General features: G+C 57.1%; 5 protein-coding genes across 5 annotated transcripts; all 5 read right to left on the bottom strand.

The window, feature by feature from the left end:
* Positions 1 to 596: 596 nt before the first annotated feature.
* On the bottom strand, positions 597 to 3,026 carry LMXM_36_4200 (conserved hypothetical protein; the record flags this gene model as incomplete). Its single annotated transcript, XM_003874729.1, has 1 exon — positions 597 to 3,026. One exon carries the CDS (start codon positions 3,024 to 3,026, stop codon positions 597 to 599), a length of 2,430 nt encoding a protein of 809 aa, XP_003874778.1.
* Positions 3,027 to 4,826: 1,800 nt separating this feature from the next.
* Positions 4,827 to 5,858, bottom strand: LMXM_36_4190 (conserved hypothetical protein; the record flags this gene model as incomplete). Its single annotated transcript, XM_003874728.1, has 1 exon — positions 4,827 to 5,858. The coding sequence occupies one exon, from the start codon at positions 5,856 to 5,858 to the stop codon at positions 4,827 to 4,829; it is 1,032 nt and encodes a 343-aa protein (XP_003874777.1).
* Positions 5,859 to 6,915: 1,057 nt separating this feature from the next.
* Positions 6,916 to 8,316, bottom strand: LMXM_36_4180 (UDP-N-acetylglucosamine--dolichyl-phosphaten-ac et ylglucosaminephosphotransferase; the record flags this gene model as incomplete). Its single annotated transcript, XM_003874727.1, has 1 exon — positions 6,916 to 8,316. One exon carries the CDS (start codon positions 8,314 to 8,316, stop codon positions 6,916 to 6,918), a length of 1,401 nt encoding a protein of 466 aa, XP_003874776.1.
* Positions 8,317 to 10,629: 2,313 nt separating this feature from the next.
* Positions 10,630 to 11,652, bottom strand: LMXM_36_4170 (putative oxidoreductase; the record flags this gene model as incomplete). The annotated part of the gene is made up of 1 exon (XM_003874726.1): positions 10,630 to 11,652. The coding sequence occupies one exon, from the start codon at positions 11,650 to 11,652 to the stop codon at positions 10,630 to 10,632; it is 1,023 nt and encodes a 340-aa protein (XP_003874775.1).
* An 822-nt stretch (positions 11,653 to 12,474) lies between these two features.
* On the bottom strand, positions 12,475 to 13,479 carry LMXM_36_4160 (conserved hypothetical protein; the record flags this gene model as incomplete). The annotated part of the gene is made up of 1 exon (XM_003874725.1): positions 12,475 to 13,479. The coding sequence occupies one exon, from the start codon at positions 13,477 to 13,479 to the stop codon at positions 12,475 to 12,477; it is 1,005 nt and encodes a 334-aa protein (XP_003874774.1).
* Between the last annotated feature and the right edge of the window lie 107 nt (positions 13,480 to 13,586).

Genomic DNA, 13,586 nt, shown 5'->3' with positions numbered 1-13,586 from the left:
AGCAGCAACATCCAAAAGACACGGAGAACCAAACATTAAAGCAGGGAGGTCCTTCTACACCATGCGACCGGGGAAGAGAGAGAACAACACAACAACAGCGAAAAACGGGTCGCTATGCGTGTCTTCGCTTCTTTTTCCTTTCGGTCCCTCCCCCCTCCCTTCCCATCCACCCCCTCTCACGCACCGCCGCTCTTCCTGTTGTACACACGCGTCCCGTAGAGAAGGCGGAGGAGGAGAAGGGGGAGGGGGGAAGAGAAAGCCGCGCAGAGTAGACTCAACGCGGCGGAGAAAAGATGAAGAAGAGGGAGATATGATGCAAGAGCACGCTCACAAAAACAAACGCGAGCAGCGACACAGAGAGTAAGAAGCAGCAAGAACCCCAGCAAGCGTTCAAGAAACAGAATATGAGGAGGGCGAGCGGCGCTTTCTGCACCACACACCGTGCGCGCTGTAATCGGAGAGCAAGGCGAAAGAGGGGAAGAGGGAAAAATAACCACACGGCGGCGCATCGGCGGCGACCACAGCCCGAGCGCCTCGCCTCCTCCCTCTCCCCGCACACTCGAACACCGTCCACGCACGCCAGCTAGCGGGCCGCACTAGCGACACAGCGTCTCGTAGTTATCACCTTCTGCCAGGTTGCTTATGACGTCGCTGACCGGAGCAACAAACGGATTGAGCCCCGCCAAAGGATCCACATGCCGCGGGAAGCTCGACCCATCCTCGTCATCGCGCGGCACAAAGAGGGCCTCCTCGTAGTTCAGTGTTTTGGCCAGCAGCCGCACGTCGATGGGTGGCGCCGCCTTGGAGCTGCGCCGGCTCGTGCGCAGGATGCGCATAGAGCGACTCACCGCAGATGCTGCCATGACGGACGTGTCTGCATCGTCGCTCTGCAGCGAGGGGCCGAGCTGCACCCTGACGGCACCCCTGTTGCCGGCGTCGATAACGCGCAGCTTAGAGTTCTTCTCGGAGAGGTTGATCGTGGGCGGGCGCAAGGTGAAGTCGCGGGCGTCCTCACCGTTGCGGCGGCGGAAGAAGCACGTCCAGCGAAGCAGGCGGCGGCTACAGTTGAGTAGATCCTGCGCCGACACGAGCACCACCTCCGTCGCCACAGACCTCGAGAACGTCTTAAGGGCGGTGTCCACGTAGAGCCGTACACTCAGAAAGGTGAAGGCGCCCATACCCTCTGTCAGTATGGTGAGGGGCGTCGAGTTCGGTACCGGTAGCTCCACCTCTGGCAACTTCACCACCTTGCCTTTCTCCACATTAACGTCGGAGCTCGTTTCCACTGTGTCGGCCTGGAAGTTGTAGACCTCTGTTTTGGTGCGGATGTAGCATTGTGTGACAAGGGAGTACTTGACGCGTGAGATTGTCCCGCTGCCATCGGAATTGTCAATGAGGACGGTCGCGCCGACCTTGCCGACACCGACCGTCACTAGCGGGCTGCGGAGCGAGAGGAGAACCTTCACCTTGCCTGTGCGCAGAAACCCACTTCGAAGGTGGATGGAAAACTCTTGGTTCCAAGGTGGTGGCTGGAAGCGGCTGCGGAGGCGGTGTGGGTGCGTGCCGCGGGGCTGCTTCCACTCCCTCCCCTCTTCGGTGCTCCCGTGCGCCGTCTCGTGTGAGACGGCCTCCGCTTGGTTGACGCGCCGCACCGCCATGGGCGCCGGAAGCTCTCCCCCGGGCGGCGTGAATGTGAGTTTATCCACGTTGTTCTCCACCATGGCAGTGTTGGCCGACGAGTCAATCGCGTCCCTCTCGTGAGAGTGATGATGCTGCTTCTTCTTACCCCTGTTCTCGAGCGCTCTGCGACTCCCCACATTTGCCCCTCCACTGTTGCTGTAGAATTCGCCGTTGCCATACTCTTTTTCGCCTCTAATACTTGCTACCGCCCTAGGCGAGGAGACCTCTGGCCCAAAGTCGTACACCTTGTTATCTGCGTCGTCATCCAGCTCGTTCGCCGCGTCGGCAGCACCATCCTCGCTGTCCAAGGACCGCTTCTCCGCCTCTTCCAGCTCCCGTTGATTCTGCAGTATCCTTGCGCTACCATTCGTCACAGCCATCGTGTCGGCCGCCACTAGTAGTGAGCCCCTTTCCCTGGCGGCCCGCTCGCACGCCCGGCGTTTCTTTCTCTCCGCACGCTTGCCAGCTGTCTCTGCGTAGACGGCAGCCTCGAGCATGAGCTGGTCCTCGGGAAACTGGCGATAGTGACGTATGCGTCGCTGATTTGCGATTTCAGAACCCCACTCCATCTTATCCTCTCGCGTTGTACCAGCTGAGGACATGAGGCGTGATAGGACACCAAGACGAGACTCGGTCTCGTTGTCGTATGCACCGCCGCTGTCCACCGCAGCTCCGCAGAGTTGCTGCTCATCTTCGTGCAGCTGATACCAGCGCTGCACCTGCACGGGCAGCGGGTTTATGCGGAGTTGCGCCTCGGAGGTGTAGATCTTGCCGCTTGTCATCATGAGCGAGGCAACGGTATGGTAATGCAGCACGCAGCGGCCATCGTGCCCGCGATACAGCTCACATGATGCGGGCAGGTTGTCTGGAAGGACTAGCGAGAACGGATACGAGTAGGTGCCAGGGATTAGATGGATCGCCGCCTCCGAAGCGCTCTGGATCACGGACGCTGAGAGTTCCGGCACCACGTCGCCTTCAGGCAATGACAGTTGACGCGACACACTGTTGAGCCCTGTTCGGAGTCCCTGTGCCTCAGCGATGCGGCGGCAATTCCGCAGTGAGCGCTTCGAATCCAGTAGGTCATGATCGACGCCTCTCAGCGTGATGAACTGCTCATAGTAGGTCGTCTTGCGTGCCTCCGGGTTTTTGTCCGTCAAAAAAAGCCCGCCCAGAATTGACCGCTCAACTCCGCAGAGCCGCACCTCCAGTGCGAGGATGTCGCTCGGAAAAGGTATATCGAGAATGACGACGCCTTCAAGAAGGTCTCCGGGGTAGCGAGATTGGTGGCGCAGCAGCAGTACCACCTCCGGCTTCATCTCCTTAGAGGAGCGGCGTTTGTGAGACATGGGTTCGGGCACGTAAAAAGCGTATGTCCCACTCTTTCGCCTCTTCGGCCTCTACAAACTTGTATCGATTTTCTTTTTCTAGATTTTATGTGTCGTAACGGCGTTGACAAATACCCACTGCTGCTGCTGCTGCGAGAGAGAGAGAGGGGAGGGAGAGGGATGAAGGGGGAACGGCAACAAGATGAGGGCCTGAGAAATGCCCCTCACCATGGAACCAGATCGGCGAGTCAGCAGCCGCAGTGAAGTGAGTCGGTGTTGTCGCGTGTGTGCAAGCGTGCGCTCCTGCGGCAATGGCGAGAATAAACGAACAAGTCAAGCGCGTCGATGACGAAACAAAAAGAAAAAAACAACAACAACAACGCGAACCGACTTGAAACACCCGAGAGGAGAGCAGCAGAATGCGGAAAACGAAGAATGCAGAGGCACGCAAGAGAGAGAGAGCACAGCAGAAGTGCGAGGAGGAGGAGAGATGTGAGGGAGGGAGGGGAGAAAGAGAGAGAAAAGGTGTGAGTAGCGTAAGCACACGAGAAAACAAGGAGACACGCACGCACACGCACACTAAAGGGATGGTAGGAGGGACTAATCACAGATTCAAAAAAAAAATGAAGCGGAATCTAAACAGTGGGCGTCACACTAGGTGGGAAAGGGAGGGAGGGTAGGGACGGAGAACAACGTCAGCTCGACAACTTTGATTCATGCACGATCAATCTTGTGCCGCAACAGTGTCAGACTTACCAGCGAGAGAAAAAGGACGGAAGAAGAGAAAGAAGAGCAGCAGCAGTCGTCGACACACGTTCAAGTAGCACACCTACACACTCACACCCACACATGCGCGCTCATAAAAGGAAGATACGAAAAGACGCTTACGGAAGACACAAGAGAGAATGGGGCAGCACGAGAGGAAGAGGGCAAGAGGAGAGGTGGATGAAAGGAGGACTGCGCTTTCTTGTGTGGTGGAGTGAGCCAGAGAGTGTGTGTGTGTGTATGTGTGTCGGGGGGGGAGAGGGAGGGGGAAGAGAAACAGAAGAACAATTCTCCCAGCCGCACTTTTTATGGGGAAAACAAAGACGTCTGCTTTTCGTGTGGGCTTTTGATCCTTTTTCCTCTTGCGGCGCCGCCTTGTCGTTGTGATGCAGACGTGTCTTCAAGGGGGGGGGGAGGAGGAAGATGGAGCGATGGGAGACAACCTTCGAGCTGGTGGCCCGTCTCGGTGATTCTTTGTTCTCCCCTTTCTTAATTTTTTCTGCTCTTCGCGGACCTACCAGTCCGTTCGCGTTCCCGTTTTAATCGATACAACGCAAAGCTGAGTGAAGCACAAGGGTGAAGCGGTGGAAGGGGGGGGGGATAGACAGACAAAAGGGAGGCAAGAAGTCGAAAAAGCGGCAGGAGAGAGAAGCGGAACGCATCGCGGAAGGTGTGCGTCGATGGCGCGTCGACATCCACGTTCCGGAATCTGCTAGGCAACACCAAAACGGTGCTTGCTGGTCTCACTTCACCAATCTGCGCATCTAGAAGAACGGTCAAGGATGACGGACCCAAGCACGCCTGCAGTGAAGCGCTGGATGTCCCGCATAGCTCTTGTGCTGACCTTAGCGGATATCTTTACTCTCGGGCTGTGCATGCGGGGATGGAGGACAAGAAGACACACAAAAAAGAACGCCTCATCGGGCACCACACGCACGTCAAGTAACGTATGTAATGCTCTGAGCTCCATAAAAGTCACTCAGAGATTGTGACAAGCACTCCACCCTAGCCTGTACTGCTCTTTGTGCGCGCATTCCTTCGCCTGAACACCACCCGCTACGTCTGCCGTAGGGTGCGACGCTTTTTAACTGCGGGCTGCGTCAGTGGTGTCACGTCCGCTGTGGCAGTGGGCTGAGAGCCACCATCCGATGTCACAGCCATCGCCGTTGTCATCGATGTTGCGGCTGTCAGCGCCGATCCTTGAGAGTTTGCAACGCCTTCGTGTATGAAGCTGCCAGAGCCCATTTTAGAGGCAAGGTCCATCGCCGTCGTGGCGACGCCTGGTGTGCCTGTAGAAGACAGTGTCGTGGTCGTGCGCGCAGTGCTCATTCCACTCGCCAGCGTCGTCCGACCCACGGTAGAGGACAAGCGACCTGGAGTGGCGGCAGAGACGGGTGGCAGTCGTATCAGCTGCTGCCGCTGTCGTTCCATCGACGCGGCCTGCTGCAGCACGATCCCAAAGCTGGCTCGCAGAAAGTGCAGCTCATGGCAAACGATGTTCGTCAGCAAGACGCCTGGAATGAACATGGGTGACCCTTCTGCCTCAAAGACTGCCATGAGATTCTTGAGCTTCTGCTGCCGCATCGCGTGTATTTCATTGACAAGGCGGATGACTTCCACCACGTGGGGAATTGTGTCCCCGTCGTCGGAGCCGCCGCCACCACCGCTACTGCCTCCGCACCGCTCCGTCAACTTTTTAGCAATCTCGTAGAAGTAGAAGGGCAGACTTTCAAAGCCCTGATCGTTGGTCCGCTCTCGCTCGATGATGTCGCGCAAATACTCCACGCGAAGGTAGTCTGGCGGCTGAATCGCACACGTGTTGGTCTGTCGCAAGTAAAGGGCGAGCCAGAGTGGCACGTCGATGGGGTAGTTTGGGGCAAAAGGCCCGTAACTGCCACCAAGGCAGTCGACACGGTCCATCACAAACCGGGGCACAATTGTCGCCGGCACCTCCATCGCCATGAAGGAGGACACGTGGTAGTTGTTGAAGGCCCACTCATCTGCGAGGGAGCCGACTGCGAGGGCGACACCGCCGCTGCTGCTACTTCCGCCACCGCCGCCAGCCCCATCTCGGGTCGATGAAGACATACTGGACAGATGATAAAAGCGAGGCGAGCAGCGACTTCTTGCGTTGTATAGGTTCTATGGAGTTACTGTGTGTATTGGTGTGTTGATGTCTTGTGTGCTGATCTATGAACGTGCGTCAGCGATCTGTCATTAGAGCCTGCTTGTAAGAAGCGTGAACGAAGGAGCTTCGAATTTCCTTCTTCACGTAATCAGTATGTGTGTGCGTGACAGTGGCTTTTTGCCCAAGATTGCTCGCACCCGTTGGGACATCACGTACACGCACCCATACACACAAAGTAGAGTGGTAGAATGGTGGATAAGGGATGAAGTTGTGACGGACGCACCGCGGAAGCAAAACCCAGCACACCACACACACACAAACACACGAGCCGAATAACGCCACACAGCACCTCTACGTGGCGGAGACGCACACACCAAGGGATACGAGTAGAGAGAGCACGAAGAGAAGCGAACCGTGACTCAGGAACCCAGATATGCATACATGCCCATACACAAACACGCCGATGCATACACACGGAGGGACGAGGAGGTTCAGGAAAGCAATGCCCCATTTGCGAAACAAGGGGCAGATAGGTGGCAGCCAACGCTCGCACCATCCAGAAAGGAAAAGCGAAGACATACGTCAGTCACTGAGACGCTTTTCTCTTTTTTTTTCGCGCCCCGCCCTCTCCAGTGCAGAACAGCGGAGTGCTCGAAAGATGCCTGCTTGTGTGTTCGTTCTCCTTTATACATAGGGTGCACGCCAGCAGTGCATGGGGGGCAGTGCTCACTGTGCAGCCAAGGAATACGTCTGCTTCCTTACAGCAGGATCTCGCTTTTGGTGCGTGGCCGTGCCATCGAGGTGGAGAAACGTCGGATGGGATGGCTGCACGCATGTTCACAATGTCAGCGTAGCGACGGTCCTCGTTTCACCCCATCGCCGAGCCTTCTCGGAGCGCAATGTGCGCCATTCAAGGGCAATCGACACCCGCACACACAGGGGTGAAAACAAGAAAACAGCAACAAAAACTCAACGGCACAGTGCATGGCCTCTCTTGCGCATCCTTCAAACCTGGCTCTAGCGCACTTCATCGTAGAGAAAGGCGCTCAACACGTACCGCACGACGAAGCCAAGAACACAGGCGATGACCTGACACTTGAGGATCGCCCACGTCAGCTTCGCCTCGTGCATATCGCCGAAGAGGTAGAGGATAACGTTGAGGATGGTATAGTTGTGGCTGTTTGACAACAAGTTCGTCCGCGGATTCCACGTCGGCACGCGGTGGCGCGGGCACGGCACGATGCTGAAGAGCTGCGGCAGTGATATGAGAAAGTTGAACACCTGCGGCGCGAAAAAGAGCAGCAGTGTCTTGCTGTACACACCAGTGATGCTAGACACTGCCAGCACGGTGCCGGCAAAGTAGGTATAGCTGTCTCCCACGAAGACGCGGGCGGGGTAGCGGTTGTAGCGCCAGAGGGCCAGGCTCACACCGATGAAAGGGCCCAGCAAGAGCAGCGCGCGTAGTTGATGGTCGCTCGTCATGTCGCGTGCATCTGCCGCAGCAGCGTCGAGGCTGCTAAAGTCCGGCGTCAACTGTCTATCGAGGCGCATCTGGAATAGGTTGTACACAACAGACGCGACTGCGATCACAATGCTCTGCCCCACCTCCACACCGTTGACGCCGGCGAGAATGTTGATGCTGTTGGTGCAGAAGATGCACAGCATGGACAAGTAAACGAGGTAGACGGGACCGAGGTAGATCAGAGCTGCGCCGCTTTCGGTGACCTTAACGTAGGAGCGGTGGTTGACAGTGAAGGAGAACCATGTCGAGAGAGCCGTGGCGCGAAAGGTGGTCGTCGGTTCGCCTTGGGGAGCGGCGAGGCCAAGACGCCACTCCTTCATTACGTTCATGGTAGACAGACCGAAGCGACCGAACGCGCACGGCATCAGCACGGATAGACTTCCGTCGTAAGTCATGATGAGTGGCAGCGAGCCGAGCGCCGTGAGGATGATCTTGTGGCGCCATTTCACATCCAGCACGTCATCCACGAAGCCCAAGAGAAGCATGACGGTGATGGTCATCAAAGGACCCGGAAGCGATGCGTAAGGGTTGTCTAACCCCTCACCAGCGGCGCCGAGAAACCGGAGACACACGGTGAGTACCACCACCACAGAAAGGTACACGGCGCCTACGAGGATGCCGAGAGACTCTGGAATCGCCTGCTTCTGGAATTCCTTCTCCTCTGTCTGACCGGCCCGGCGCTTCGCAGCAAACTTCTGGCGCTGCTCCTCCGTGCTCTTGTTTATGTCGATGCCGAAGATGTTGCGATCCAAGAGCGTCCTCGCCACATTTGGGATGTAGCGCAAGGTACCAACATATGCCACAATGCTGCCAAGCAGAATGAGCCCAAGGACCGGCGCGTGCGCAGCGACCGCGAAGGCCGCGCTGCGGGACGATTCTACCAGGCCAAGAGTCATGATGCTTCTAAAGGGAGCCTCCTTCCCCCTCCCCTCCTCCACCACCCCCAAAAAACAACAACCTTTTCTTCTTTCGTGCGAGTCAGGGAGGCGCTTCTGTGGCGCGCAGAGACACGAAATAGGTGCTATTAAGAGACAGTGAGTTCAACGGCAACGCGTACGGAGACACACACACACAAACCATGCGACGCGAAACAAACAAACAGTAAAAAAAATCAGACAAAACCCTCCCTAACCACTGTCCGCAGCGGACGGAGGAAGGGAAGATGGGACAAAGAGCGAGTGGGTGAGTGTATGGTGTGCGCGTGTGCGTATACATCTGCAAGATAGAGGCAGTATGTGCTGCGTACCGGTGCACCCCAGAGCACAGAAAAGGGGAAAAAACTCCAAAGAGGCGAAGGGAATGCGAAGAGAAACGAAAGATCGGCGAATGTCGAGAATGATGTTCCCGTTAACCTGTGCGCGCACTCTCCAGTATAGCTGTCTACCCTTTCCACGGACGTGCAAGTTCAGATAATCCAGTCCTCAACGACTCAATTCACTTCCCCTTTTGCCTTTGTTCTCTGTCTACCTGTTTGCTTCTCCCACCCCTGTTTCCACCGAGGATGTCGACACCAGCACTCTTTTATGGATACTTCAGCGACGGGGAATGACAAGCGACGTGGGGAGACGACGACGGTGTGTGTGTGTGTGTGTGTCTGTGTGTGTCTGTCTATGTGTTCTCTATTGCTGTTGCTTTTACAATGCTTCGAGCTTGTGCAGGGGGTACGCGTGGCGTTCTTCCAGTGCACCTTCCCCCACTCGCTCCCTTCTTCTACGTGTGGGTGTGTGCTTTCTTTTTTTTTACGACAACGATGGCGTGGTATTTCCGGCTAGGGCTGAGAGGGGGATAGAGAGAGAGAGAATGAAAGAAAAGGCAAAAAGAAAACCCACTGACTCCGCAGCAGGGAAGAAGCAACGGGGACTTATTCGTTTTGCTTCCGTTGGGTGTATGCGTTGTGTGGACAGGGCTGCCTGTGCAGGGAGGCGAAAGCGCGGCGAGACGGAAGACGAAAAAGGAAGGCCAGAAGAGGAGAGCAATGCAGTGCACCGAAAAAAAGCATTAAAGTAACGCTGATGGTCGTGCGATGGGTGCTCAGGTGCTGTCAGAGAGGCAGTGAGGGAGAAGGAGGCGAAAGCGAAAACGGTGGCCGAAAAGGCACCATCGCGCGAACGCATTGCAGCCTTCTCCCTGCCTGCGGTGCTCGAAAGGACACATTTCGCTCACCCTAGGAGCAGGCGCTCGGTGTTGATACCGCTACCTCACCCTGTAAAGAGAAGAGCCACACCCGTTCAACCTACCCTAAGTGTGTTTTTTTCCCCACACGCGTGCGCATTGACATTGTCTTGTACTTTTTCAGGCACCCGTGCCGATCGTTAGCCTCACCCAGCCCTCATGAGACTTCTTCGCTCTCGGGCAACGACACATGACATCTGTGCACCCTCGCCGTCTGCAGTGCCGATCTCACCTAGGGGTCACTCTTGGTACACCTGTGCCGCTTCGCTTGTAACCCGTATCGTGCCGGTCCTCTCATGGCCACGGTAACAGAGATCGTGGGGAGGGAGAGAAAGAGGGCCGCAGCGAGCAAGAAGGCGGCCACAAGAGAGAGCGTGCCTTGTGCCGATGTGGGAAGACATGAAGGGGCCGCGGGGGGGGGGCGTTAGTTGTTACTCATTTGGTCTGGCGATGGCGCAGATATCAAACGACCGTAATCTCAAAACACGAACAGGAGAAACGGCAATAGAGGAGGCGAGGTGCTGCACGGTGTGCACGTGCGCCCATGAAGCAGGGAAGAAAAGGTTCACACACACACACACACACATGCGCACGCAAGCACTCAGGGACCGGCACAGCTGCTACACAGATATGCACGAAAACGCGCACGCAGACCAGCGTAAGTCTAGAAGAGCCAAAAAGTGAGCGAAAGGGAGACGGGAAGGCGCATAGACGACGCGGTGAAAGGCGTAAGAGGAGGGACGTGGAGCGCTAGACTAGAGTGCCATGGTGTGCTTGCGTTAACGCCAGAGACGCCGGTCGAGGGGAATGCGGAGGCGACGAGAGCGTGGATGCAGGTTGTCTATGCGCTTTCGCTTGCCGTGGCTGACTTATTCCGCTTTTTTCACCTCGCCGGTTGGTCTACGGACACGCGCACACCCACACAGAAATGACAACAGCCAGTTTCCTTTTCCATCCACCACCCGCCGTTTCTCGGGCAGCCGAGTTCCCCTACAAACCCAGCGCACGCGATGCAGCGCTTGCACTCTCCATTGGCACTACTGGATCTCAACCAAGACTTTGCCGTAGTTTGCGCCCGAGTACAGATGATCAACGGCGTCTGCGACACTGCTCAATCCGTGAAACGCCTTCTTGTCCACGAAGAGCTTGACCTGGCCGGCCTTGAGGTACTGCAGCAGGTTTGCCATGTACTTCGGGATGACGTCGTGGAACTGCGGAAGGAAGAAACCGTTCAGGGACGCAGACTTGACTAGGAGCAGCATCGTCACCGAGGTGCCGCTGGGATCAGAAAAGGGCACCACCTCACCGCTCTTGTAGCTCGAAATGGAGCCGATGATCACAACACGGCCGTGCACGGCGACGTGGCGGACGGCATCGTTGAAAGTCTGGCCGCCAACGCACTCGTAGACGACATCTACGCCTTTCGGACAAAGCTCGTGCAGGCGGCCGTCGAGGCTTTCCATCTTGTAGTTGATGACGTGGTCACAGCCAATGCTCTTGAGGAACTCGGCCTTCTCCTCGGAGGAGCAGGTGCCAATCACCGTGCAACCGTAGACGTGCTTGAGCAACTGCACCGCGATTTGGCCCGTGCCACCGGCCGCCGCCGTGACCAGCGCCACGTCGCCCTTCTTCACGCGACCCACCTCGCCAAGCGCGACGGCGGCCGTGAGAGCGCTGACAGGGAGCACACTGTACTCCGGCTTCAACTCTGGCACTGGTATGCACGTCTCTGCGGGTGCGTCGAGGAACTCAGCAAAGCAGCCGTACTGCATGAGTACGACGTGGTCGCCCACCTTCACGTTCGCGACACCGGCACCGATCTGCACCACTGTGCCGGCCGCCTCGAATCCACAGTCGAAGGGCGGCTGCGCGTTCTTGAGGTACGAGCCATTCGTGAAGTTCACGTCACTCGCGTTCACGCCGGCGTACTTGACAGACACGCGAACCATCCCCTCCGGCACTTCCTCCGGAAGATGCGCCTCAACGACGGAGGTAGAACTTCGGAAGTCTTTGGAGAGGGAGACGACCTGCAGCTTCTTGAAGCTGCTGGGAGACGACATTTTTCAGAGGACGTGCGTCAGTGTGTGTGTGTGTGTGGAGTGGGTTAGGGAAGCGGTATGCACGCGTGGGTATATGCGAGTGAGAAATACCTCCGTGAGAGATTAGAGAGATGATACTGCGAAAGAAAAATGAGAGTGGAGTGTGCGGGTGATGACTGGACCACTCGTGTTTGAGAGTGTGTGTCTCGATAGGAAGCACTGACGTTCCATGCAAGTGCGTGTGTGTGTGTGTGTGTGGGTGTGAGTGTTTGGGAGGGTGAGGGAGGAAGTGACCGATGGGTGGTGCCAACAATAAAATGAGAAGGACAGGGGGCTGAAGGACGGGCGAGAAAGAAAAAGAAACCGGCAACGGAGCAGCCATGAATGGGGTTTGGCAAGCCGACACAAGAGAGGGGAGGGAGGGAGGGAGGAGAAGCAAGGCTGCGCCTTAACACCCACGCACGTGCATGCCCGATTTGAAAACAACAAGCGTATCAATTGTCGCACGAAGGACACTGTCCTTTGTACTGTGCGCGTTGTGCTTCCACACTGTGCAACTACGCGGGGATGGCTGGGCAGGAGACAGGAAAGTTGTCGCTCTCTACCAACCCATCTGCTGACGCGCACACACCTCTTCTCTGACACGCATCCGCGCGCCATCTCTTTCGTTTTTTGTTTGTGCGTAATGCGGCCCGGTAGCCGATACCAGCCAGGAGGCGGTCACACAGCGGTGCATGGAAGCTTTCTACACCCACGTAGAGAGATGCTCTCCATCCTCTGCTCACCAGCAGAGCATATATACTGGTCTTTCTGTAGGTGCTCGCCCATGTCTCCTTCGTGAAATCAATCCTCGTCCCAGACGCCATCGCCGCCGCCCTGGAATAGGCGGCCACCACCGCCGCCTCGCTTTGGCGGCTCTGCGGCGCTGCGTCGGTTCGTAGCGCCAGCGGCGACTGGAGCGATCTCCGCCTCGTCGTAGCCCTCCGCGTAGCTTCCGCCGCCATCCTCTTCTTCGCTGCTGTCCGTCACCCAGGACGGCTCGCTGCTGCTCGTGGAGCTCTGCGATTCGAAGTCGTTGGTGTGCCCACGTTCCCGTTCACTCTCATCGGTGTCATCGGCCTGATCGCTGGGGATGTACGGGCCACCAACGCGCCATAGCTCCTCTCCGTCGTCTGCCAGCCTCTTCGCCCTCTCGGCGTTGCCCTTCGCGGCCTTCGTTCTTGAAGATGACGGGAGTGGGGACGAGGATGACATGGCAGTCGTGGCTGTTGTTGCGGATAACTTGCCTTGCGCAACGTCGCGCAGCCCCCAGAAGGCTTTGCTACTCTTCGAGTTCAAGTGCTGCAGGAAGCTCAGCGTCTGTGCCTGTACAGCCTTGGACAGTTCGACATCCTCCTCGTCGACCTCATCAACCTCATAGCACCCCGCCACTTTCGGCTGCCTACCCGCCTTCCTCTCGAAGGCCATCGCGTTGTTCGTGGTCGCAGACGGCAGTGCACCGGTTGTAGAACGCTTTTGCCGTTTCATCGGTGAATTCTTTCCCACTGTGCCGTTCTCTGCGCCTTCGCGGAGTCGCTTCATGGAGCCCTTTGCCTTCTTCATATGTAAGCTGATGCTCTCCGTGCCCGCGCATGCTTCGCCACCACTGCTGCTGCTTCTGCCCACCCCGATGAACAGACGAGCAACGTCTTCAATGGACTTGGGGGCAGCGGGTGCGCTTTCCGCACGTTGCATCCGAGGGGCACGGTGATCGGGCGCCGCAGTCGGCAAAGAGGTTACCCGCTTTCGTTTTCCGTTGGATACCTCACCGGCCTTCTTCGCCAGGCGAGGTCTTTTATCCTTGGACATGCTTCCGCGTACGTGGAGAGGCACTCTCAACGGAGAGCCGTGCTACTGTGAGGAGAATCAAAGAACAGCACCGACTTCCAGGCGCGAGGAGGCAAGCTATTCTTTCC

The sequence above is a fragment of the Leishmania mexicana genome, chromosome 20 (assembly GCF_000234665.1).
Source record: "Leishmania mexicana MHOM/GT/2001/U1103 complete genome, chromosome 20".
Classification (NCBI taxonomy): domain Eukaryota; phylum Euglenozoa; class Kinetoplastea; order Trypanosomatida; family Trypanosomatidae; genus Leishmania; species Leishmania mexicana.
Note: the sequence above shows the minus strand (reverse complement) of the source record. Positions and strands in the feature narration are given on the sequence as shown.